The sequence below is a fragment of the Molothrus aeneus genome, chromosome 23 (genome assembly GCF_037042795.1).
Source record: "Molothrus aeneus isolate 106 chromosome 23, BPBGC_Maene_1.0, whole genome shotgun sequence".
NCBI classification, from domain to species: Eukaryota; Metazoa; Chordata; class Aves; order Passeriformes; family Icteridae; genus Molothrus; species Molothrus aeneus.
Genome location: NC_089668.1, coordinates 4300764 through 4327304, shown reverse-complemented (window position 1 = coordinate 4327304; position 26541 = coordinate 4300764). Strand labels below are relative to the sequence as shown.

Below are 26541 nucleotides of genomic sequence, written 5' to 3'. Positions count from 1 at the left end.
CAGCAAATATAAATTCCATGTGCAAAGCTCACACTCTATTTGTTACTGTAGCAAAAGAAACTGCTTATCATGTGTCAATTTACTCACATAGATGGAAGATGGCAGGGGTTGTAATTTGTTATTGGACGCCGCAGATGTTTAGTTTTACGTATTTTTGTAAAGAAAGGTATGTTTTATTTTTAATTTACCATTTATTTTTAATTTGTTTCTCTTTAAATGTTTAACTTGCCTATTTGTCTACTGATTTGCAAAAGTATTTTCATGTTTAGAAGACTTAACATAAAGATTCCTCTATGGCATCAATATTGCAACCATAGCACTCCAGTTTTTGTTGACTTGTTAGCACTCCTGTTTTATATGGTGAAGATTAATCCATTTGAAGAGAAAATGCTATGCTAGACACTTTTATCCTAAAAAATACCAAAGTAAGATACTATTCTATTGAATTGTGCTGTACATACAATGAAAAGGTGTTTAGCTACAAGTGTTTAGCTTGTCCCCACACATATGAAAAATTGTGTTACAATTGTGTATGTATACAATAAGATAAATATTGAAAAGGAATTTAAAATTTTGACCACAATGTAGTATTCTGTTAATGGAGAAACAAACGTATGAAAGAAAGGTGAGAGGTACAATTATACACATATGTTACCAGTTTATCTCTATTCAGATGACAGCCATTTAGGAAGATGCTGGTAAAGAATTTTTGTGGAAATAATTTATTTTTCAAAGAGTTGTGGCCAAAAATAGTAATGCTTGGCAGTTAGGCACTCTAGTCACTATTTCAAATGCAGGTATCATTGATCAGAGGAAGTGAACCAATTACAGCAATTCTATTTATTTATTGTTGACATCCATAAACAAAAAGCAAATGTCTGCACAAAATGATATCCTTGAACATGTATTTTTAATTAATATTGACATTTCCATGAGATGATTTATTCTCTCTTGAGCTCCTTTATATAACCAATTTTCTCTCTGAAACAGTAATTGGACTGCCATAATTACAGCTGTGACATGGGGCTTGGAACATCCAAAAATGAGGGCAAGCAAATATTCCTGTACCTGGATAAGTGACCTAAATATAAATGTACTGCTCTCACAGTGTTACTGGATGATGTTCAAATGGATCACATAATGCTCTTTTAATCCTGCTACAGGTCAGGCACTCAAGTTTCTACTGATCTGATGCAGACTGAGGGTGTTTAATATCTTGTAGTGATGTGCTTATCAGGATGTTAATTATAAATAATAATAATAATGAAGCAGGCACAGGCAGATGATGCAGTTCTCCTTCTCCTAGGTGAAAGAAAATAATACCTAATTATCAATGAGCAGTTGGTCATGTTCCCATGGTTACAATGTGAGATATGATCATTTTCCCAGTGTTGTTTTTTTCATAACATATTAAGGAAGGAATGCAAGTTTTACAATGTTTGATACTTGTTTCTCTCATTGCATTTTAGTGTTAATATGGCAGAATAACCATGGGAGACTGGAATTTCCTTGGAGGCATTTTAGAGGAGGTCCACATTCATTCCACTATTATTGGAAAGATTTGGCTAACAATCCTCTTCATATTTCGAATGCTTGTCCTTGGAGTGGCAACCGAGGATGTTTGGAATGATGAACAATCAGAATTTATATGCAATACTGAGCAGCCTGGTTGCAGAAATGTGTGCTATGATGAGGCCTTTCCCATCTCTCTCATAAGATACTGGGTCTTGCAAGTTATTTTTGTGTCTTCCCCTTCCTTGGTGTATATGGGTCATGCCTTATACAGACTAAGAGCCTTGGAAAAAGAAAGGCAAAAAAAGAAAGCTCAGGTAAGGGTGGAACTTGAAAGCACTGAATTAGAAATGACTGAAAATCGTAAAAGACTGGAGAGAGAGCTGCGGCAGCTGGACCAAAGAAAGCTGAACAAAGCACCCCTGAGAGGCTCTTTGCTCTGCACTTATGTGATACATATTTTCACAAGATCTGCAGTGGAAGTTGGCTTTATGATTGGGCAGTATCTCCTTTATGGGTTTCACTTAGATCCCCTTTATAAATGTCAGAGAGACCCGTGTCCAAACACAGTTGACTGCTTTGTATCTAGACCAACAGAAAAGACAGTGTTTATTTTATTTATGCAATCAATAGCAACTGTATCCTTGCTTTTAAATATTCTAGAAATTATCCACTTAGGATTCCGAAAAATTAAAATGGGACTCTGTGAGCAGAATAGAACCAAAGACGACTCTGAGAATTTCTACATAAACAAATCTAAGAAATACTCTGTGATACCACACTCTTCTTTGGGAATACCCACCACCCCTCAGAAAACACTGCCTTGTGCTCTTAGCAGTTACACCTTTCTGATGGAAAAGCAAACTGACACTATGCTCTACCCAGTTTTAAATTCTCCTTCTGTGTTTCAGTCTGTGCCAAATAACCGTACAGAAAGCAGCAGCAATTACACCCATTGTAATCAGGAAAAGAAATCTCCAAAGAAGAGGCCAGCTACAAATGCTTTGGACAATCAGACTCAAAATGCTAGCACAAATAATAACGAAGGCTTCCTTGGTGAGCTTTGGACTGAGACACATAATGCACAAGAAGAGACCGAAAAGAAACATTTGCTTGTTGATACTCAGAATGCAGATCCTGGGGCAAACATGTACTTGAGAAGCTTTGCTGAGATGCCATCTCAAACTTCACTGCAGCCTGGTACCAGTGACAGACGACAGGCAGTGCTTGAGGGCACAGGAGCACCAACAATTTCTCTTGCAAAGAACAGTGACAGAAGACAAAGCAGTTTCAGTGCAAACAAAGCCCAAATTCCTTACAACGCTGATGGAAAAAATTCCAGCCGAGCAGACACTTCTGATTCTGTGGGGGTGGTGAGCTCAGAATCTACACAAAGCAGAAACTGGAACAGTCCTAAGCTTTTCTCTCTGTCTAGGCAACAGTCACTGTCAAGTAATGCCAGCAGCCGGCGTGCCCCCACTGATCTTCAAATATAACACGGGTGAACTCATTAGCTGCACTAACCAATGCTGGGATAATCCCTGAACACAGACACAACCCAGACCTGTGTAAGTGTAGCTAAATAATTCAACTTTAACCAGCTCTTTACATAGGTAGAAAATTTGTGTAACTCTTTGAATAGTAGCTAAGTAATTTTAAATAGTTTCTTTACTTCCTTTGTAATGAAATTGTGGCATAGACTTAGTGTATAAACTTCTACACTCCAGCTAAAAAGGAAAAAATACATCCTCCTAATGCACACATTAGGAAAAAGGCATAAAATCACAGCTGATACTATTTAAACTGAATAAAAGTAGAAGACAAAGTTTGCAGTCTAATGATATTTTTTACAAAGACCAGTAAATCAAATTAGGCTAAAGATGCTCTCAGAAGAACGTATTGCTAAACATGGCTCTGCCTAATCAGTCTGAGAATTAAAACAGACACTTGGTGGCTGACCAAAAGCAGAATGGTAAACTTATTCCACTGTTCAAACTGTTGTAAATACAAAGAGAAAAAGCATTTACAAAACAGATAATGAATTCTTTGGCTCCATGGTACACTTTTTTTCAGTGTTATCACCACTGACTTCCTCAGCAGAAAAATCAAAGTGTATTTCTTATAGCATACTATCAGAATTTAATACACCACTGATTTTTTTAAAGCATCATGAATTACAGACGTGTTGTGAGCTTTATTTTTGACAATTTTCATAGCACTAATAAGATAGCAAATTCAGAAAACAAGTTACTGAAATTTACTAATCAGACATTTTAAATTTCACAAACCAGAAGGCTTACTATAAAAAACAGAAAAAAAATCAAAACCCAAAGCCAAAAAATGAGAACCAAAAAAAGTAAATATGGTAGTACCTTCCTGATTTCAGTCACAATGTCAAAAGACATTGATAAAAGGTTTATCAAACAATAAAACTACTCCTTTTCTGTTTGTCTGTCCCCTGAATTCTGATAAACTTTCAAATCAAATAAAGCTTCTACCTGTTTAGGAGGAGCATTTGTGTTTATGCTTTTTATAGGAATTACAAAACATTGGGACATTTATCCACTTGCTGTTCTGGTCCATATGGTGTAAAGGAAGTTCCATGAAACATCTTGAAATAATAAAGGAGGCAAAGATGAACAAAACACTATGGTACATTTGTAATCAAGCTTTCTATGTGTGAAATACATTTATTTGAGTTGCATAGCTCTGAAACACTGTAAATACTTGGTGAGGTGGTCCCACCTGGAATGCATGAGTATTTGTGTGTATTTTTTATTAGCAGATTTGACATACTGTTCATGTACTGAAAAAAATGATTTGTGAGATATAGGATAATGATGTTACAGCATGATTCAATTCTTAAAGGACACTGTCATTATGCTTAACAGACAGCCATGTTTCAGATTGACTGAACACTGTACAATACTGGCAAAAGAGGAGCCAGAAAACCTAAAAGGTATTTTGCTTGTAGCAGCAACATTAATTTGGTGCCATCCACGTAAGAAATACACACTGGAATTATTTAAACTATTCCCTGTAGATTTCTCTCCAGCAAGTATCCTTTTCACTTCTATCTGTATACATAAATACAGCCCTACATAATTGTGTTTACACTGTAAAATTTAAGGTTTTGTAATATACTGGAATGTACATTACTGCATAATGTGACTTAGGCAAGTTAATGCTGCTGCTGTGGCTTTGATTCTTGCATTTCTTGATGCATAAAATTCTGTGGGCAATAACTGCTAATGCTTGTTTTGCATTTAATCTCTCCATAATAAAAAGCCTCGTATTTAATGCACTCTGTTCCTGCTGTCTAAATAATACAAAGTCAGCATTTAGATGTTCACATATGGGATATGACATTTGTATTTTTATTGTTCAAGACAAGTTAAAAAACAATTTTTCTGCTGCTGTGAGAGGAATTTTATGAACTTTTTAAATGTCTGGACAGGAGTTAAACATTCTGTTTCATCACAGCACTTTGTCAAAGGAAGAGTAACTACTGAAAAATAAAAACATTGCGGAGCATCATGGAGAAAAAGTGTAAAAACTCCCTAACATCATATGTGCAAGATCATTTGGTTGGTCTTTTTTAATTATTATTATTTCGTTTCTACAATAAATAGATTGTAGACCGCTTTTCAGAAAAATAAACAGGTATAACTGCTTTTTTTTTTTTTACAGGCTAAGGCAAAAGACTTCCGACGTGAAGATTTCAGAGCCTCTTGAGTAGGCACCTCTGCAGCTGCTGCTTGCTGCAACTTTCTCCTGGGATTTCAGTCAGCTGCAGCTACTGAAATGTATTAATCAGACACTTTGAATTTCTAAAACCACAAACCAGAGTGCTTACAGTGGAAAACAGAAAAACTCCAGTGACCCTCAGGACAGCTCGGAGACGCTCGGGCCCGGTCACGGCCGGACGATCGCTGCTGCCACCGCTCGCAGCTCCGGGGCCGCGTGTGGCGGAGTCGCGGCCAGCGGGCGGAACAGCCCCGGAGGCTGCTGAGCGGAGCCCCGGAACCGTCCCCGGCCAGGAGAGCAGGGCAGAGCGGGACGGGGGCCAGAGCCGCGCAAGAAAGGGGGCACAGCACCGGCCTCGGCTTCCCCTTGGGCGGCGAGCGCGCCGGCGAGGCCCCGAGGGGAACGAGGCCGCCCCGAAAGGGGGCGAGGCCGCTCTGAGGGGGAGCGAGGCCGCCCCGAAAAGGGGCGAGGCCGCCCCGAGGGGAGCGAGGCCGCCCCGAGGGGGAGCGAGGGTGTCTGGAGGGGAGCGAGGCGCCCCGAAAAGGGGCGAGGCCGCCCCGAGGGGGAGCGAGGCCGTCCCGAGGGGAGCGAGGCCGCCCCGAGGGGGAGCGAGGGTGTCCTGAGGGGAGCGAGGCGGCCCCGCAAGGGGGCGAGGCCGCCCCGAGGGGAGCGAGGCCGCCCCGAGGGGGAGCGAGGCCGCCCCGAGGGGGAGCGAGGCTGTCCCGAGGGGAGCGAGGGCGGCGCGCGGAGGGCGGCGCGCGGGGCGCGGCCCCGGCCGTTGCCGCGGCGCCGTCGCCGTGGTAACCGCGGAGAAGCGCTCGCGCCGTTAAAGCGCAGGGCGCAGGCGCGCGGCCGGGGCAGGCGCCGTGCGGGTCAGATGGCGCACCACAAGGTAGGGGGGAGCGCGCCGGCGTGGGCGCGGTGCCGCTCTCCGTGCCGGCTGCGCGGAGCGGCGGGCCGCCGACCGACACCGGCTCGGCCCTTCGTGCCGCCTCCGCGGCGGAGAGCGGGACCGGCCTGTGCCAAAGGGCCGCCTCCGCAGTCGAGGCGGGGCGCGCTGCCGATCTGACCGTGTGGGCGTCCTCCCTCAGGCCGCGGACTCCAAGCGGGAGCAGTTCCGCCAGTACTTGGAGAAGTCGGGAGTGCTGGACATGTTCACCAAGGGTAAGTGTCCGGCTCGCGTCGTGCCGTCCCGGGGGCCGGCGGGCGCTCCTCGGGGGCGTTGCGGGCGGGTGCGGTTCCTCTCACGGTGTCCCGCTCCCGCGGAGCAGCTGCCGCCCCGCACGGCAGTGCCGCGGCCGTCCCTCGGGCTGCCTTGCCGCTCTCCATCGGCTTCCCGCCTCGCCTCGCCGATCGCTTTTTCTCCTCAGTCCGGCGAGGCGGCCGGCAGAAGAACTCGCCTGGAAAACTTGGTGCGGCGTGGCCTGGAAATGGAGCCCGAGGTGCGCGGCGGGGCGGAGCACGGCGGGAGAGGGCAGCGGGCCGCGGGAAAGGCGCCCCGGGAGCCGCAGAGCGCTCCCGTCCCGCTCCTCACTCACCGCGCGGGGGGCAGTGCTGGAGGTGCGTGCAGAACGGCGAGGCGGGTCCCTTCCCATCGCGGGGTGTGATGGAGACATCTCCGGCCAAAGTGCTACTTTCAATGCCTGCTTTTGGTTGGTTAGTTTATTTTCTTCCAATGGGTGCTTTTCGTGAAGTTCTTCTCCGGAGGAAGTCAGTGCTTGCGATGAAATAACAGCAAATGTTGTCTTAAAAAAAAACTTTGTTTCCTACCCCTTATTGGATGGAACTTAGTTTCATTCATTCTAGAAAAAAACCACTAAGTTCTGGATTAATGACTCTCCACATCAAATAGGGGGATATGATGATGCTAAACTTGACACCTGTGACTTGGTATCTTTGAAACCCTTCTAAAATCTTTTTGAAACCCTTCCAATAGTACGTGGCAAAAATGTGTTAATATTGAAAAAATACTATTCTGCTAATATTGAAAATATGCTGTTTAAAGAGGGAGCAGCAGATCTAGGATGTCAAGTGAATAGCTGCTGCACTAAAACTCTTGGCCTGGTGTGTGAGTACCATTTGATTTTTCAATCGCACTACCATCCTATGGGATGGCAAAACAAGTCTCCCAAGCAGCCTCATTTTGCTTTTAACTTAGGAGGTGCTCAGCTGCAAACCAGTTTGGCTGTGTAGTGCAGACATCTGAAACTGGCACGTGGCCCCTGTGGGGAGCAGGGAGTGGTTGTGTTTGGGAACTTCCTGGGTATTCATGTGACAGTCTCCTATTATGTTGCTGTGTGTGTGGCTATTTTTATTAAAATTGTCGGGTTATTGCTGCTTTTGTCCGGCGGTTTTGGCCATTAGAGCCCCCATCCGTAAAGATTCTCAGCGCCAGCCATTTAGTAGCTATTTAGTTTTGTAACTGGATGCTCAATGGGTGTTTGCTGTTCTGCTGGAAGTTACAAAACTGCCGATGTCTTGTGGTATAAAGATGTAGCTTAAGTAGAAGTTTTATGAACACTATAGTTAGGATTTCAGGCTTACTGGCGAAAGCTAGTACTAGGGTGCATGTGGCATATGTAAAATTTTTCAGGATGTTTTGTGTTCTATGCTAGAATAGCCAAAGACTGTGTGGGGTTAGGGATCAAGAAAACTCTTGAGCTGTTACCAGCTGGAATGCTCTGTCCCCTCTGATACAGCAGACCTGTTGCTTATGCCATAGTATACAGGTGAAAATCTTGTTAAATGGAAAAATGCAACATGTATGGTTTCTGACTGCTGGTATGTGTTTGAAAAACTTGGAGCTGCATGAACTTCTTGCAATTGTTGAATATTTTCTATTTGCAGTGTTGGTAGCCTTATATGAAGAGCCAGAGAAACCAGATAGTGCACTGGAGTATCCTTTTTCTTTGCTGTGACTTATTTATTGAGACTTCATGCACAGTACTGCTCCTGACTCATGGGTGAACTGCATAGGCTCATTTCGAAGCCTTGCATTGGGAATGTGACTTTTATCAATGCATTTTCCCTAATAATTGCATTTTCACAAGTTAACAGTCTGACAGATGCAGGAGAGCTGGGTATTTCAGTATGCCGGCAGTTATGGAGCTAAGTTAGAGCCATTTCAGTGTTGGAGACCTGCAGCATTAGCTTGGAGTACCTGCAGTGGCAATGGGTTCTGAAGTTTGCTTCTTCACACTTCCTTTTTCTGTTTGTTTGTTTTTAAATACATGAAGAAAGGGGGAACTAGAATCTTTGTTTTCCTGCTGTTTTTAAACAGCCTCCATTTTTGGGTATGGCTTCTTTTTTTTGTTATTTTAATTCTTCAAAACATCTGCCATTAAGAAAAGAAAAGAAGGGCGTAGTAACACATAAGGATTTGTACTGATATCTTGTTTTTGTTTGTTTTTAAGGAATATGAATTTGAAAAGCTCTCTTATTTTGGTAACTTTTTTCCTGTAGTAATCTCAGTGGTTTACTGCAATTTTGACCATTTATACTGCAGTGTTAACTTCAACACGGGGGTTTAATCTAAAATGTAGTTATACAACTGAAGAAATACTTAACATCTAAATATCAGTTTTCTGAAGCATCATCTGGGAGCTTCAGCTCCTGAGAATCCGGAAATAGAAGCACTTCGCTTGGAAGTGGCCGAGATGAAAGAAAAATATGAAGCTGTGCTGGAAGAAAATAAAAAACTGAAAACCAAGGTAAAAGTCTACTTGGTGTTACTCTATAGTTCCATCTTATACAACAAGAAAAATATTTTAATTATAATAGAGCTAACTTTCTTCCATTAGAGTAACTGATAGATGTTGTTGCAGTGTTTAGCCTCATGACTGAGAAATGCTGATAGAATTCGTTGTAGTAAAGATTATTATTTTTTATGGAACACTTATTATGGAATAGAACATAAGATATTGCTAAACTAGGGATTTTATTTATTTAGAGGAAGTGTATTATCATGTCCAATACGTTGTATTGAGTCTTGTCTGGATGTGTTTAAGTTATCTGATATTTTGTAGATCATGCTTTCAGGACAGTTTTGAAAAACAAGTATCCATTATAAAGCTTTTTAAAAGGCAGATTGAAGGAGGAATATTATGTATTACTTTGTGTCGCTTGGCACAGCCTTCCACATGGCAGGGTCTTACACAGGCACTTAGATCCGTGTGGAACAACAATTTGTGCTTTAATTTACTTCAAGTGACCTTGGTATTTATCTGAAACAACAATGAATCTGAAGTGCTAGCCAGGGCAGGGCCGTTCTTTAATGGTCTGCAGGCTGTCTGAGAGAGCTCTGAGCTGTGAACAGCTCTCTAACAACGCTGAAGAAGGAAACCTCTGACATACTTAGTATGCCATGGCTTATGAGCCACTGCAGATTAAAAGAGGATAGTGATTGTCACATGTGAATACCCCTGAGTTTTAGTGGGAGACAATCCCCTCACTTTAGTTCTGTGAGAAAGGATTCTTTGTATTTCTTGTCCAGAGTGCCATCCTGCTGTCCTTGTAAGTCTCCTTCTTCCCTATTACCCATGATGAGTCCTCAGCTATATTTGTTGTTTCTTACTAGGAAATATGGCAAAGAACACAATTTTAGACAGAGTAGCAGTAGACCAGCCACTTGTTTTAGCAGACTTAAAAATGCAGCTGATAATAAATGGACAGATAAGAGCAGAGTAATCTGGGTCTTTGTTTCAAGAAGTCAAAACTTGTTGCAGGAAAGTAACCCTTTTGGAATCATGGTTCATTGGTGCTTTCCTGTTCATTCTTTAAATAATAACTCCTTCTTTACATATTTCCCCGTATTAGTGTGTTTTGTTTTTCCCTGTTCTTTCCTCTACAATGTAATGCCCATCATTCTGACATACTGTAGAAGTTCTCACAGCAGGGAGAACACTACCATTCTCTTGTAGCATCCTCTAACATAAAATACCTGCCTTTAACTGTGATTTTATTGGTAACTACTGTTGCATTCATCACATGAATGTCAGATATTCATGTGTCTTGGAGGAGGACAGGAAATCAACAGTTAGGTCCTTGGTAGAAAAGAAAACTGACTTTGGGTTGTGTATATCTACATCAATAAAAAAATAAAATTTTAGTGATTCTTGTTAGCAGCAGAGTGGTTGCTGCAATTTACTGTTGCTGGTAGGAAGGAACACATGTACATATTTTTTATTATTAATTTTTATTTATGCTTTTAAATTTTATTTATATGTACTTTGTTTAATTTTAACCCACTCTGAAGTTTGCAGAGGGGAGGAATCTTAATTGAGTAAACTGAACCAGCATATTTCAGAGAGATGCCCATAATTCTTGAACTGTTTTTGAAGCTTGAACTGATTTTTAAAGCCACTGAGGTCAAGTGAACAACTTTGTATCTTTCTTTGGTAGTAACTTTACAAGTAAAGGTCATATTTCAGTATGGAGTTGCCCAGGCTATACTCTCCAGAAAGCATAATGGCAGCTAGAATGATTACAAGAAATGTCAGCTTGGATACTATTGCAGTGAGAATGACTGTTTCATTGAATCGTGTTTCTGTGAAAGCTTACAGGACCCCAGTCATGATCAATTGCTATTTAAGATGAGAGTGCCTAAAGACTGCTAGAATTAGAAACAGGGAAAAGTTGAGGGCAAGACAAATGTGCTTGAAAGTGCATTTATAAATGCACCTTGTTATGGCTGCATGGGTTATACAGTGTGAGAAATGGATGTTTTGGGGAAGGGTTACTTAATTGCCTGACTTGAAAATGCACTTGCATAAGGATGAGTGAGTTAAAATGTACAAAGTAAATGGAACAAGTCCAGACCATACATTTTCTTTCACCTCTTAATATAGAGTGTTACATGAAATATTGCAACTAACTAAATTCCTTTCTTTAAATCCACAGCTGGCTCAGTATGAACCACCTCAAGATGAGAAGCATGGTGAATAACAGTAGTTTTTTTCTTTATTGCCTTGACTTAATAAAGGGCTTCCTGAGAAATGCTGTCTTGTGTGTGAACTCTGCATTGTCTTTGTTACTTCATCATCTTAGAGAAAGAATTCATTACCATGAGCATGCTGATGCCTTGGCAACTGCTGAGTTAAGCATGCTGGCCAATGTTCTTGCTTTCTGTGTTTAAGAAAAGATGACAATTATGATTAACTTTTAGATAACTGTGCTTGACTCTTCTGAAATGCAAAGTAGTTATTAATAAAAAAACCCCTAAAAATAAAAGAGTGATAATATTTTAAAGAGGTACATTTGTTTCCTACCCTAAAATTAAGTACTTTAAAGGCAGCTGATGACAGCAAAAATAAAGGAAGGGGGAAATGAAATGCAGTAGTTGTCTTATGTATTAGATTTATTGGCTGTTAGTCTGCAAAACCTATCCTAAAAATGAGGAAGTTAAACTATCATGAAAATGTGGTAGGATGGATCAGAACTTTTGTTAGTCATTGTAATCAAGGGCTAGTGAATGCAGTCATTGCTTGCCTTAATATTGTATCTATTGACCTAAATAGACCAGAAGAGAGGTAAAATGAGGGGGAAATACTGTTTTATGTCTGTAAAGCATTAATTAGGGAAAAAAAACTGCCCTGAACCAACAAACCAAAGCCAATCAAGAAAGGCAAAAAAGAAAAATTTCCCAAACCTCAGGAACAAAGGACAGAAGAAAGTTCCCTTGAATGTAAGCTAGAACATGAGGCATTAAGTTGCACCAGGTGGGAGCAGGGAGAGGGTAATGCTGTGGGAAAGATGCTGGTGTTTCTGAGTACCGTGGCATGTCCTGCTAAAGAAGCAGCAAGGCAGGTAAAGGTGTTGGCCAGGCCATCCCAGGGCATGGACAAGTGACTTGAGCTGTTGGTGCCTGGCAAGTAAACCCAACTTAGAGTTTTCATAACTGTATTTGCTTCCCTCTGAAAGCACAATCCTAACCTTAAATTAGGATGGTGATGAAATGACAAAGATTTGTTAAAACTTAGATCTCAGTGCCTGCTTGATAAACGGCTGCTAGAAGAAAATTAATGCCTGTTTAATGAAGACTGTTGCTCTCCAAGGTAACGTTTTCTTACGTGGCTGCTTTGGCGAAAGCTCCCCTGCCGAAACCAGTGCCTCTGATTTATTAAAAATATGGATACTGATGTAGTGCTGATATCAATCTGTGATGGACAAAGACTCTCTAACAGTTTAAAGTTAGAAAGTGAATGTTTATTGTGGGATAGCTCCCCAAGACACCAAATTTACAGGTGATTACAGAGTCCTTTTATCTATACAGGTATTGAATACCCAAAATACAAATGCATATTCATAACTTTGGTACATCCCATTCCCCGCTTCATATTGTAATTAGTTCAAAAGCCATTAAGCCTGCGTAGTTTGTTCCTTGAAATGGGTCGGTGGTCCCTTGCATGGGGAGGGGTCCCAAAATGAGGAAATAAATGAAGTCTTCCTCGTTCTGACCTTTCTACCTTTTCAACCATGACAAATGAACCCTTGGTAGAACTCCCATTCCCGTCTTCAATTGGTTTCAGAACAGAGGAGCCCTACAATTGTCTTATGTTCCTAAAAGCTATTTATCAGTTTCTATATTCTTCATTATAAACCCAGCTACCCAAACATTGTGCTGACAAGCAATCGATTACTAGTTAACTACTAACTCTTAACTTCATCGAGGCCTACCCATTTATTTGGATTAACTCCAATAAAGCTTATTTCTAACTAAAACGTCAGCTCCTCTAAAATCCCTAAATCCTTTAAAGTTTATGTCTCACCTCCGCTCCGCCCGGCCGCACTGAGCGCTGCCTGGTGCCTCCGCTCCGCCCGGCCGTACCGAGCGCTGCGCGCCCCCGGTGCCGATGCCCGATGCCTTCGCTCCGCACCAAGCGCCGCCCGGTGCCGCCGCCCGGTGCCGCCGCCCGGTGCCGCCGCCGCCCCGCCCCGCCGCTCACGTGCGGCAGCGCCGTCAGGTGACTCGGGTCGTCTGACCGGAGCCTTCCCAGCTCGCTCCCGGCCGAGCCAATCGGCGGCGCGCAGCCCGACAGCGGCCAATCGGGGCCGGGCTGGGCCGTGCCGGGCTGGGCCGGGCGAGCAGAGGAGGCCCCGGGACGGGCGCTGGCGGCTGCGGGGCGGCGGGCTCGGGCGGACATGGCGCTGCAGTTCGGCGGGGCGGGCGCGCCAGGCACAGCCGAGGAGCCGGCGTTGGTGGGGGGGAGCTTCGGGGCTGCGGACTCGTTCCCCAAGGACTTCGGCTACGGGGAGGAGGAGGAGGAGGCGGAGCTGGAGGGAGGCCCGGGGCCCGGTGGGCCCGGGGGCGGCGCGGGCGGGCCTGGCGGCGGCGCGGGCGGGGCGGACTCCAAGCCGCGGATTCTGCTCATGGGGCTGCGGCGCAGCGGGAAATCTTCCATCCAGAAGGTGAGGGGCAGCCGGCGGCTCCCCGCCCCTGCCTGCCGCGCTGCCTCTCCGGCGCCGAGCTGGTTCTCCCTGCCCTGCCGCTGTTCGGGCAATTTCTACTTTTTGTTGTGGGCCCGTGTGGCGAAGTTGGAGCGACGGGAGCCTCCTCCTTACAGACGTTTGCTTTCCAGAATGGACTCTGATCATCTGCCCTAGAGAGGAAGGTTGTGTAGCATAGGTTGTAGCCTTTGTATTTCTTCACTTTTAAGGCGTAAAAAGTGAAGACACTGGTGTGAAACTTATCATGAGGTGTTTTTTTACGTGGTTTAGGTGTGTGGTGTTTAGCTAGTGCTTCCATTTGGAAGACTTGAGCCGTTGTTTTGCCCTTTGATGCTTTGAGAGAGACTTCTGCTTTTGTGTGAGCAGAAAGAGCCTCTGGTTTCCTTTAGAGCGACTGAACGAGAGTCACTTGGCAAGGAGGAAATACAGCAGTTCCGGTGCCTTAGGTTTGTTGGTAGCTTTGTGAAGTCACTAGAGTTTCTTAATAAAAATAAGACAAAACTGGCTTTTCATTTGCCAGGTAGCTCACTAGAATTGTAGCAATCAGAACAATCCTTGTTCCTCAGTGCAAATTTTGTTTGCAGTCCTTCCTATGAACTTTGCATAGGTGATATTTTTATGGGAAGATGTTACTGGTGCAATGCATAAGTCTCAGCTCTAGACTTAAGGGCCTCAAATTTGTTTCAGATGCAAGTGTGAAAACCGACAGAGATTTCTATAAAGTTGTTGTGCAGAGAAGCCTTTTTGGACATTGCAGTATAGAAGGTATGCATCTGCTTCTTTTAGCGATCTTCTGCAGGCTGCTTGGTGATCCAAGGCTGCAGTAAACCAATGAGTTGTAAGCTGACTTCACCCTCTGTCAGTGAGAAATCTTTTCCATTGTGCTACGCTGAAATCCAGTGGCAGACTGGGCTGTTGTTGCTTTTTAGCCTTATCAGTTACTCCCCATTATTTAGGTCAAATGCTCCCACTGTATGTGCAAATGTTCTGCTTTCACTGAAAGTCTTTTTCTAACTCTTTTAGTCATGTGAATGGTATTCGTTGTAGACTCTTATTAGAGATCTGATTGTATTGTCCACTTTTGAAAAAACTGAACCCTAAAAGCTAGAGGAAGGCAGGAACTCCAGATTACAGACAGATTTCAAGACATTACAAGTCTCTTTATAGATGTAGCTTTTGGACTTTTTTATGGCAGTCTTCAATTCTTTGAGGGCCTATTCCAGTAATTGTATAGGAAAGGAATAGTGTCATATTGAATATGCAGTAAGAGGACATAGAATTTATCTTTTGCCAGTTACCAGTCTTACTTAGGAATTAGAAGCTGTGATTCTGATACCTAGGAGCTCATTGTGATGCTCTAATATCAGGAAATTTCTTATTAACAGTGTCCCTACTCTCAAATCTCTCTAGTTAAAAAATGGGCATAACCAGACCCAGCCCTTCTGTCTGGGCACCAGCTGTTGATCCCCTTGCCAGAAAATAGGGATATATGCAAGATAAACACTATATTGGGGGAAGCATTGGCTTGTGATTATCTAGAAATTTCTGTGAAAAGCATGAATTATTAAATCATTTAATGCTTCTACTGAAGCAGTATTGACAGGAGATCTCTCACAAAAAAGAGAAATGCAGTCCTGGGGAGGGACTCTTTTTTTCCCCTTTGGCCAATTGTTTTTTCCATACTGGTGTAACCTATTAATATTCAGTAGCAAATTGTAGGTAGATTTTGGGAATGCAGTGACTGTTTCAGTTCATAAGCAAATTTCTGTGCAGACTTGCATAACTGGAGTTACTGTACTGATGTAATAGGAAACTGGAAAGAGTTCAGGTGGAGAACAGCAATCTGATGAAATGTGCTATTTTGAGACAAAAATGAGGTGACAATGTTGCTTCCCAGAGACTTATCAGCTTTAAACTGAATTTACTAATTCTGTTCTACTCTTGTGGGAGATGCTGAGTTCCAAAAGAAATGTTGATTTCAGAATACTTGAAAACTATGCTGCAAACCTTGAAGAATGCAGTACAGCTGCTGTTTTTCTAGAAGTGTTCTTACTTCTCCATACAAATGTCCTGCTGTTTAAAACCTCGTTTAGACCCTGGCCTCCTAAGATGTTTGTCCCAAGGAAATAAATTCTTTCCCTTGGCCTTAAAAATCTAGGCTGAAGTAATACTTTGAGCCTCACTAAACTGTACTAGGTGTGGAGCTGTTTGTCTTGCAGTTTTTTGACAGTTTGTTGCATCAGGTTTCTAAGGGATGACTTCTGTAGCTGTCAGAAACACTTGAAGAAACCAAAATTACCAAGTTTGCAGTCCCTATTGTGAAGTTTTTAGATTTACCACGTGCTGTATATAAAACTTCTTCAATTTTTGCAGTCCTAGTGTATATGAGTGCATTGTTTGGAGTAACTTTCACGTTGTCTGGTTGAGTTGCATTAGCACAGAGTTCTCTGACACTGGCTGGTTTTGCTGCAGGCTGCTTTAGCTGCTTCTCTGCAAGGAAGGGCTAAAATCCCACTGGGGCTTTTTGAGTTCTGGCAATGAGTATGTTTGTCATCCTGCAGCTAAACTGTTTTTGCCTACTTGTGTGAAATCCTTCATCCTTTCTTTAGTGAACTTTCACAGGAAGTTCCACCTACATATGAGGAATTGCTTATTTACTGTGTGGATGCCTGAGCCCTGGAACAGGCTGCCCAGAGAGGGTGTGGAGCCACTCAGGAGCTGTGTGGATGCAATCCTGTGTCTCGTGCTCTGGGATGACCCTGCCTGAGCAGGGAGCTTGGATCAGATAACCCCACTGTGCTCCCTTCAGCCTTACCCATTCTGTGATTCCCTGCTCAAGAGGAGTTGTTAGTAGATGGCAAACTACCTAACTCTTTGGATCTCTAAAACTGAGGTGTTATTTTTGCACTCTTCTCTTGTAGCTTAGGAACCATCTGATTATGTTGTGTTTTAACACTTGACACCAGACTAAAAGTTTCCTTTAGGAATTTCTAAGACTGAAAGGAAAAGTATTAAAAGCTTGCAGTTATTTAATTAACTGGCTTTATGCCAGATCTGAATAGAACAGAATTTGAAAACACTGTGCTAGCCTTGCAAGGAAAAAGAAAGAGTAACTTGGATGTCTGTGTCTTCAGCCAGTAGGGTTATTTGTGAAAATGTTTCACTGTATTTCAGTTGCTTGGTTCTTGTAAGGGGTAGGCAATTTCCTTGGCTGATGCAGGAAGCTGTCTATTTACCTGAAGTTATACATTTTAAAATGCTATAGATTTAGAAGCTATACATTTTAGACTGGGTAAACCTATTTGTAGAATTCAAATCACAAATCTTTCACTAGTTTCTTCTAATAAGGTAAAATCTAGACTATTATTTGTGTTCTTTTCACAGGTGGTGTTTCACAAAATGTCTCCCAATGAGACTCTGTTCTTGGAAAGTACCAACAAAATCTACAAGGATGATATTTCCAACAGTTCATTTGTGAACTTCCAAATATGGGATTTTCCTGGACAGATGGACTTTTTTGATCCAACATTTGATTATGAGATGATCTTCAGAGGAACAGGTGCTCTAATATATGTTATTGATGCCCAGGTAAATATAAATCACAAGGAAGTTTTATTTTTACTTTTTGTGTGAAAGGAATGATCAAGAGGCCAGTAATTTATATTTTTAGATAAGTTCATAAGGCTTCTGCTGTGTGTGAAGAGATACATTGGCAATCTGACTTGTGGTGTGTGGTTTTGTTCTGGTGAAGTGACTGGACATAGGCTGCTGGTGGAGAGAGTGGAAAAGGGCTCCTACTCTGAACTTACCTGGTCTGCAATAATAGGGAGAACCTGCTTGGTTAGATGGTCTGAATTATCCCTTTTTTCTGCTCTGGAGTTCAATTAATAACACACAGTTCAATCAATAACAGCTCACTTCTGACCTCAGTTTCTAGTATTGGTGTACTGGGTATCTGGTAGCTTCTCATAACCCGAGGAATTTCACCCTGGGAGGTTTCCTGGTTATTAGGACCATCTTGGGGATCTCTGCTGCCTTGTGCTGGAGTTGAGGTGTAACCCACCTTTTGCTCTGAAGTCTGGTTTTGTGTAGCTGAGCCTTGTATAGCTAATGAAAATTAATTGGCATAAAGAATCTAAGCTGCTTGGATTTATGACACATCAAGGTACTCTGTTGTCCCATACTCCTGTTTAGTTACAGAAGTGAAGTATTTTGTCTTTGTGCTGAAATATTTTGTCTTTGTGCAGAATGGAATAGTTATCAGGTGGCAACTTTGTCATTCATTCCTGCCAAAACTGATTTACAGGATGACTACATGGAAGCTTTAACAAGACTCCACATTACAGTTTCAAAAGCCTACAAGGTCAACCCAGAAATGAACTTTGAAGTTTTTATTCATAAAGTTGATGGTTTATCAGATGACCATAAAATAGAAACTCAGAGGGATATTCATCAGAGGGCTAATGATGATCTTACAGATGCTGGCCTTGAAAAACTTCACCTTAGGTGAGTTAAAGGCTCTGGCCTATGTGATTCATGCTGTTGCTGATGTGCATGCAGATTAAAGGCTTTTAGATGTAAAACTGCAACAACTGCAGCAAGGTCTGGGTAGTTTCTTACTGAACCAACTTGTATAAAAAAGACACAGTGCTGAATTTATGCCCAAGCCTCAGCTGTTAGGCTGACTGAAAAAGAGGCAGGCTACTGTATCAGATTCCAATCAACAGGTTTATCCCTGCTCAGTGATAATTGAAAGTTTCTCATCCAGTGTAACAGATTTGTAACAGATTTGTGCATGTGGGCTGGAGGGGCAGGGAAAGAGAGGGGAACCTCTCTGCCTTCTAGTCTTGGCTTGCACTGACTTTTATCTGTGATTAGTGTGGCTGGTTCTAAAAGTTCAGTCTGTTACTTGAGATTTGGCTCACTTTTAAGGTATTTTCTACACACACCTTTAAAACAAGCTATCTTTTCTCTGCTTTTGTTGTTCTTTTGATTTTTGTAGAGCCAGTATCTCTCAATGTTAATGTGAAAAAAGTGGAAGGCCAGGACTGGGACTGGAAGAAATCTGATGAAGCATTTTTACACCTTTGTGATAAGCATTGTGTGGGAAAAGTGTGTTCTAACAATGTTCAAGTTTTTATCTTTGGTCTCCCATCTCTCAAGGATGGGGAAAATCTTTTTCATGGGTACTCCAGCTGCTCAGAACTTTGATTCTTTGTGCAATGTCCAGACATATTTGTGATAAAGGCATCCCAGGCAAAATAGCAGGCCTGAATGTTAGAAAATGTAACTTTAACATTTCTATTACAATTCTGAAATACTCTTGAATCTTCTTTTTCTTTTTTTTTCTTTCTTTGCCCTCTCTCCTCATCTCAGCTTTTATTTGACCAGTATCTATGACCATTCAATATTTGAAGCCTTCAGTAAAGTGGTACAGAAGCTCATTCCACAGCTGCCAACCCTGGAAAATCTACTTAATATCTTCATATCAGTAAGTGTTCATCTAACAGAACCTGGAATGCAATACCCAGAATGGCAAAGCAAGTCCTTCTGCTAAAGATTGCTGGCTCCATCTGCCCTTGAGAGATTTGGGTGGCACTTATGTAGGTGTCCTCTGGCAACCTGGTTTTCTATATTAAAAGCTCTTTACCAGCTGAATTGTACTGGTGTGTGCTTTGTGGGCTTTCTCTAAATATTGACAAAGTGTATTTTGCCTGGTTACAACAGCTGAGGGAGGTTTCCTGCCAGTAGGGTGTACTGATTACTTTGCTAAGGCAATTAGTAGTTTAATGTACTGGCCAGAGACTTTTTTGATAATATGAACTTGGCCTCAGACTTAGCTGTCTGTTTTACATGACTTGTGAGGCTTTTTGCCCTTATTCTTTAATATTTATGTTTCTTATGGAATTAGTCTCATAGCAATTTGCTGCTCTATACTTTCAATCAAATAAAGTATCACCCTAGAGACAAGACCATCTCATTTAAGTTGTCTGTGAGGCTGCTGCAGGCATTTGGACAAGAAAGAAAAAACCATTTTTATCCAGGAGGAGCTGGACACTTAAAGATGTCCCATATGCTACCATGTTATGCTTGTTTGGTAGAGGACTGTTTGTAATAACCTGGCCCAGTGGATAAAGGGTATGTTGGCCTTGCCCAGTGCCATGAGGATGTTTGAAAGATTGTTTGGATATCCTCAGGACACTGTCCTGGGTATTCAGACTAGCTAGGAAAAGATAAGGAATGCTTCTGCATAAATAGAAAAGAAGCTTTGCCAGTAGTGTATGTGTGATAAATTGAACCACAAAAGGCTTCTGAACTTTGTATGAGCACGTGCACTTTACCAAAGTGCTCAGGTACAAATGGCATTGTGCTTTTCCATAGTCATCATGTGCTACTTGTCATGGATTTTTAACTTCAGAAGCTGACTTAGTTGCTCTGCATGTTAAGCTGCATGGCAAATGCTTCATGCAGAAACTGAACTGTCAAGATACTACAAGCATAACATTTAAGAGTCAGCATACTGCTATGAAATATCTCATCTCTGAGCCCAGTCCCTTAGGAGGATGTGAATTCTGTCTCTTCTGGAGTTAATAGAAACACAGAAAAGGTAAATTGCTGAATATGGATTCTGGAGGCATAGTAAAATGTAACCTTCATAATGATTAGTTAAATAATAAACTGAAAAGAATTGTAACAGAGTCCCCAGTTTTATTTTTGTCAGCTATGTATGTTGATATGTACTGTGGCAACAAGGGTATTGTATTTGTAAAGTAAATACTCTAAATCTTGGATCTGTCCTAAGGCTCTAAATTGCTTATATTTAAACCATCTTCTGCTACTAAGAATGTGAAAATGTATGAATTCTACTTGAGATTATAAAACTGTACTTATTTTAAAAATTCATCCAAATTCTTTCTCTTTCTGAAGAATTCAGGCATTGAAAAAGCTTTTCTCTTCGATGTAGTCAGCAAAATCTACATTGCAACAGACAGTTCTCCTGTGGACATGCAGTCATATGAGTTGTGCTGTGACATGATTGATGTAGTCATAGATGTCTCCTGTATATATGGGTAAGTGATGAATACTCTTAGGAAAAAAAAGTCCTCAGAAGGTGTAGAAACACCTGTAGAAATAGGTTGCAAACTGTGCAATTGGTGCTGGCTTTGTCATGCAGCAAAATGCTGTCAGTTGGTCTTTAGAGCATATTGGTTCTGTGATTAACTAAAATAAATCCAAATTATTTGGCAGCATTTGTACTTGGTTTGTTTCCCTCCATTGGTGGCCCTAGACAGCTGTCTGACATTTGTGGAAATCGTGTTTCATATAAAATCTGAACATTGCTGTGCCTGGTTTGGCATGGGGGAGCAAGTACATAAATAGCTGCAAATAATTGGGGTCAATAGCATGCCATGAGTGTAACTTGCAATGACATTGTTTTGAGACTTGCTGCAGTCTGAACAGAATAACATTTGCAAGATCAACTCATCTGCTGCTGACTTTCTGTGAGGGATGCATCCAGTGCTGATATCTCACAAGTTACAGCAGAATTATACTTCCCACTGGACTTGAGAAGTGGTCCTGAAGAAGTGATAACTTGTCTTAGAACTGTAGCCTGGAAAATGCAGTGCTACCAAGAAAGTACCACAGCATTTCATGGTCTGTCTCCTGATGGGTTGATCCAGGGTTGTGTAACTCTTTGATTTGGGGTTTTTTTCAGGAGTGCTTAGAAGTAACTTGCAATACATCATTTGCTTCTATAGTAATTTAACTAACACTAATGGCTTGAAGCTAGAAAACAGCATGCTCATCTTTTCTTGGAAATGCAGGCTGGTGTAGCTTAAGACCAAAAGTGTCCTGCTCCATGTTGCATCCTGTGCCCCAGCCTCACAAAGGAAGCCTTTGAATTCATTTACCAGAAGTAATTTCACTGAGCTGTCACTCCAAGCATCAAAAGAATGCATGCTGGTAGCTTGCTCTTAACTGCTCATTTGTGATATCAGTATCTGATGAAGGCCTCTGCCCTGTCTAGATCTGGCTTTCCTGAGAAGCTGAAGGTCTGGTAATGGTCTTACTCACTGGTAGTATTGAGACCTGCATTGCAGGTTCTCCATTTGCTTAGTTCATTATGAGTAATATTCTTCTAACTGCATTTAACAGCTGTTTGTCTTGGAGGTTACATGTGCATGCCTGTTAGATTATGCCTTGGGTTAACTTGTTCTTTATTAGGTTAAAAGAAGATGGCACTGGAAGTGCTTATGATAAAGAGTCAATGGCAATTATCAAGCTCAATAACACAACAGTCCTGTACTTAAAGGAAGTAACGAAGTTTTTGGCATTAGTTTGCATTCTTAGGGAAGAGAGTTTTGAGCGCAAAGGTAAGAACTTCCCTGCCACTGAACAGCCTTTATCTAATATTTTTTATCAGCTGTAAAATATACTAATATGACTTTACAAATCACCTTGATTTTTGTGTGACTAAATTTGCATAGTTTCTTATGGGAGGGGATATTTATTTTTTGGAGACAGATATAATGAAGTCGTATTTTTAAATTTGTGAATCATCTCTTTAATCACTGTCCTCCTGCCAAAATGATTTGTGTAGCTAACAGGAGCTCTGTTCTACCATCTGTTCTAGTGGGATCAGTGGTGTGGAGCAATGGGCCCCTTACCTTCTCTTTGATAATGAATATACACCTTGCATTCCAAATTAGTACCTTTTCTTTTTTCAAAAAACTGAGACAGTCCAAATAAATACTACCATCAGTGAAACTTAGTTAAATCTTCTAAGTACAAATTTATACTAAATAAGTAGCAAAATACCTATTGGTTAGATTTGATATTGATTTTGAAGCTCTGTTTATATAAATCTGCCAATCTGAGCCCAGTTTTTCCTCTCCTTGCCAGGTTTGATAGACTACAATTTCCATTGCTTCCGCAAAGCCATCCATGAAGTTTTTGAAGTAGGTGTTGCCTCCCACAGGATCTGCAACCATCAATCAAGCACCTCAAATATGAAAGCAGTGACTCACAATGGCACACCTAGGAATGCAGTCTAGAGGAAAGCTAAAGACCTTGGGTAGACTTGTCAGCTCTTCACTCCAAAGTTTTGTGGAACAAGAGAAGAGTAGTCTGAAAGCCTGAAGTATGTTTCAGAGAAGAGTGGTCCTAACTGTGGAACAGCAGATTGTAACTCATGTTGGGCAACTGAAACTACTGTGAAAACACTTTGAGGCCAGTGGAGTTAGAAATGCCAGTTTGAAATCAGCTGTATTGCAAATGCAGTAGGTTTTCAGTTTGGAGTCCTCTTTTAACAGTCTGTGTCTGACTGATTGCCTGGTCAAAACTTACAAACAATTGAGTTGGGTTTTGTGTGAAACACTGAACAGTCACTTGCTTAACTTTTTATTTTTTTTTTAAATTAATCTGTAGAATATCCTCTTTTGCTTCAGTTTACCTCCTGTCATGCAAAAACAAAATTGGTGTTATTAAGGCTTGTGAAACTCAAGCTTTTTGCTTGCTGAGGCTGGTCTCAAATCATTCCATTAAGTAGTTCTTGTTCTTGCTGGTGTGCTCATAGTTCTCATGAATTCTGTGCTTGTTAAGTGGATGCAAGATAGAGAGCTCTGTTCTAGTGATCATGTGTTTGTTTAGAGAACTGACCTGGAGCTTCATTTTAAGAGATAGTGATACTTTGCTTTCAGACCACACTTCTTGGTATGTCCCCTTTGATGGAAGGGAAGGATTAAAATCAGAAATAAACTACCTGCTCTCTTTTGCAAAAACATGGATGTCATAAATCTGTGTGATTAATCCCATTCATGAAACAACTGCATGGCTAACTAAACTGAAATGTCTGCCACCTGTTGGAACAAAGCAGCCACTTTCAGCTATTCCCAAGCAAAGAAATTACAAAGTTACTGACTTTTAATGGTGGATCTTTCTCCACTCTCTGACTGATAATCAAGACAATTCCTAGCAAAATGTCTGAGGGTGTTACCTGTGCATGGCAATTAAGTTCACTGTGCCATAATTTACTAACAGTACTGGACTTTGAAGGTACATTGATTCTGTACTATGACAAACACCCTCCTGTTTGTCGCTGTGCAATCTGACTAAAATAGTGGTTTTTCTGATTTTGTGAATTCTGCTGACTTTCATACTATGGGCAGTATATGTGAATTCTTTAATTTATTGGTATTAGTACTGCAGATGTCATTCTGTACACCAGCCTTGCTGTGCAGGAGGCTCAGCCACTGGCCCATAAAGACCTTGCCTCCTTTTACCTGTCCCTATGTGTGTATTGGTGTTGCAAAGCCATTGGACCAACTATACAAGTCCCACTATAAAAGTTTCTGCAAGAAGAACTAATGGAAGTGATTTCTGCAGCTGGTGTATTTATGTGGTCAGAAGAAATAACCATGGGACTGCTTCTGTGCTTATAGGATGAACTTCCACTGATATATGTAAAAATGAATATACATGCATTAACATTGGGGTGTATGCACATACTGTGTAAATGTTTTGGTTTTTTTTTTTTTTTTACAGCAGGAAACTGGAATTCAAGTGCTCTAGGTCTGTTCTCTTAAATCTAGGCCGAGCCCCTTTTTGCTAATGGAACTGCAGAGCTTCTTTTGAGGGAGTGCAGCGGGCTCTTAAGATTGGGTTTTGTAGTTTGCAAGCACTATCACAGTTCAGATTCTGAAGGTAAGAGGGGAAGTAATTGGCAAAATAACAGGAAGAAAGAATCCCCATTTGTGCAGTGGGTTTTCCATGTTCTAAGTACATGCATATGTTCTCTTTCTTTTCACCCACTACAGGATTTTGTGCTAATAAAATGAAAAAAAAAAAAAAGTCAAACTGTAACACTATGGTTTCTGCTTGTCTTTATGGACAGAAGTCTATAAAGGCTTATGTGTTTAAGCAAACTTTTAAAAGCAACGTTATCTTTATGGTATACTTAAAAAAAGATAAATACTACATTCCCATTTAGTCAGCCTTAGCTTTCATTTTAATTAAAAACTGTCTCAGAACTAAGCTCTGAAAGTTAAATTTGTTGAAAGTTAAATTTAAAATGAGTACAGTATTTCTTTAGTTTACTGAACTAAGATGCTGTTATACAAGGAGAGTGTCAATAACCTGTTGCTGCTTTAGTGAGTTTTTGGCTTCTGAAAGCCAAGGGAGGATAGGAATTAGGCTTTATTTTCTTCCTTGTGCAGGAACTTGTCTGTCCTTCCTGTGCTGGCCTGCTGCAGGGACAGATGCTATTAGAGAAAAGGGAAGGCAGTATCACAATATCTCCAATAAAAGTACTGAACTTGCAGAGGAAACCATCAATTGAAGCTTTACTTTTCTGCCTTTTTTTCCCCCCTTTTTCCTCCTCTGCACATGTAGTGGTGTGCATGTTTTTCAATCTTGTTTTGTAAACAACTGGGGAGCTGTGCTTTTAAGGAGAAGAAGGGTGCTGACAGGAGAGGGCTGAGAGAAGGAATAAAATTTCTTTCTGTTGAAGAATAAAGCAATCCCTTGCAAGGTATTTTTCAAAGCTTTGCATTATTAGGCACTGGGGTATTGCTGATGTCTGGCTGAATCTCCCGTTGGCAGTGATGCCAGCTGTAGCACAGGGGAGGGATGGAGGGAAAGGCCAAGCCCTGGAATAGGGGCAGAGCAATCAAAGGTGATATCACTGCTGTTCTGAAGGTGTAACACTGCTACCCTTTGGCTGTTAGACAGACCCAAAAACCCAAAAACCCCTCCTCACTGCGTCTCTTGCTCTGTATCTCACGGATAGCTGCTGTCCTGCTGGGGAAGATGAAACAGGAAAGCCTCATAAATATGATTGCCTGGCAAAAGATTTTGAGAATATGGAAACTCTAAGCGAGATTGAAATGAAAGCAAGCTTTGAGATCCCTCAGTTCCTGAACAACTGGAAAACAATGGCATGGCCAGCTGAAGGTGATCCCCTTTTGATCAAACAATCCCCTCTGCTTGCAGACAGGCCCAAGGCTCAGAGCAGACCCTGCCAGCTTGGCAGAAGGGGCCCAAAGAGGAGTTTTTAGGGTTTAAAATGTACCACAGTATGGTCGTGTTATTGGTATGCTAAATTTACATAATTTACATACAGCCTATTAGAATAGGCTTTACATTATGTGGTAATGTAAATCTTATTCTAATAGGCTGTATGTAAATGCTGTAGGATTTGTATCTTGTACTAGATTGGTTAGTGAGAATTAGAATATTCAGCACAGAGGAAGATTTATGGTATTGTAACGGGAACCTCGCTCTCGCTCTTGCTTTTTATTCTTTGCTCACTCGGGCTCCTCTTTGGGGCTCCTCTCTCAGCCCTGCTCTGAGCTGTGGCTGGCAGCTCCCAGCAGGGCCCTGCACCCAGGCCCTTTGCAATAAACCCCAAGTTCCAGCCCTGGCTGCAGAGATCTCTGCTCTCCGTCCATCCCCATCATCCTGCCCCTCCATGCTCCTGCACTGTCCGGCACGGAGTGTGGGGCAGCCCCGCTCGCCTGGCAGCGCCTCCCGCTCCGGAGCGGCCTGGGTGGCTCAGCCCGGCCTCTGCCGCTGCTGCGCGGGCTCGGGGCGGGCCCGGCCCCGGCCGCCCTCGGCCGTGCCTCGCCCGCGGTGGAGCGCCCGCGGCAGCTGCGGGCAGACCGGGACCGGGACCGGGGCCGCCCCGCCTGGCCCGGGCAGTGCGCGGTGCTGGGAGCTGCCGGATGGACAAACGGACGGACGGACGCCTGTGCGTGCGCGGTGTTTTCTCGTTTAGGGAAGATTTTTGTTCCCTTCGGTGCGGAAGTGCCTATAAGACTCCACAACAGGCGCCTGTGT

The 26541-nt window shown here is 42.1% G+C and overlaps 3 protein-coding genes across 3 annotated transcripts; all 3 read left to right on the top strand.

The window, feature by feature from the left end:
- The first annotated feature begins 1490 nt into the window (after positions 1-1490).
- On the top strand, positions 1491-3008 carry GJA9 (gap junction protein alpha 9). Its single transcript, XM_066564878.1, has one exon. It carries the CDS (start codon positions 1491-1493, stop codon positions 3006-3008), a length of 1518 nt encoding a protein of 505 aa, XP_066420975.1.
- A 3047-nt stretch (positions 3009-6055) lies between these two features.
- On the top strand, positions 6056-11256 carry MYCBP (MYC binding protein). Its single transcript, XM_066564814.1, has 5 exons — positions 6056-6151; positions 6351-6423; positions 8107-8155; positions 8840-8969; positions 11158-11256. The coding sequence occupies exons 1-5, from the start codon at positions 6137-6139 to the stop codon at positions 11200-11202; spliced, it is 312 nt and encodes a 103-aa protein (XP_066420911.1). The 5' UTR covers positions 6056-6136; the 3' UTR covers positions 11203-11256.
- Positions 11257-13398: 2142 nt separating this feature from the next.
- RRAGC (Ras related GTP binding C) lies at positions 13399-25237 on the top strand. The gene is made up of 7 exons (XM_066564896.1): positions 13399-13665; positions 17089-17292; positions 18011-18210; positions 19081-19195; positions 20632-20774; positions 21931-22079; positions 22609-25237. The coding sequence occupies exons 1-7, from the start codon at positions 13399-13401 to the stop codon at positions 22758-22760; spliced, it is 1230 nt and encodes a 409-aa protein (XP_066420993.1). The 3' UTR covers positions 22761-25237.
- The last annotated feature ends 1304 nt before the right edge of the window (positions 25238-26541 follow it).

Bases quoted from the DNA above. Each gene is read 5' to 3' on its own strand.
- GJA9 (XM_066564878.1), top strand. From the start codon at position 1,491: ATGGGAGACTGGAATTTCCTTGGAGGCATTTTAGAGGAGGTCCACATT.
- MYCBP (XM_066564814.1), top strand. The intron at 6,424-8,106 runs GTAAGTGTCCGG...TTCTATTTGCAG, and splicing joins GCTGGACATGTTCACCAAGG to TGTTGGTAGCCTTATATGAA. The intron at 8,156-8,839 runs GTATCCTTTTTC...TCTAAATATCAG, and splicing joins AAACCAGATAGTGCACTGGA to TTTTCTGAAGCATCATCTGG.
- RRAGC (XM_066564896.1), top strand. From the start codon at position 13,399: ATGGCGCTGCAGTTCGGCGGGGCGGGCGCGCCAGGCACAGCCGAGGAG. The intron at 17,293-18,010 runs GTAAATATAAAT...ACTGATTTACAG, and splicing joins TATATGTTATTGATGCCCAG to GATGACTACATGGAAGCTTT. The intron at 22,080-22,608 runs GTAAGAACTTCC...TCTCCTTGCCAG, and splicing joins AGAGAGTTTTGAGCGCAAAG to GTTTGATAGACTACAATTTC.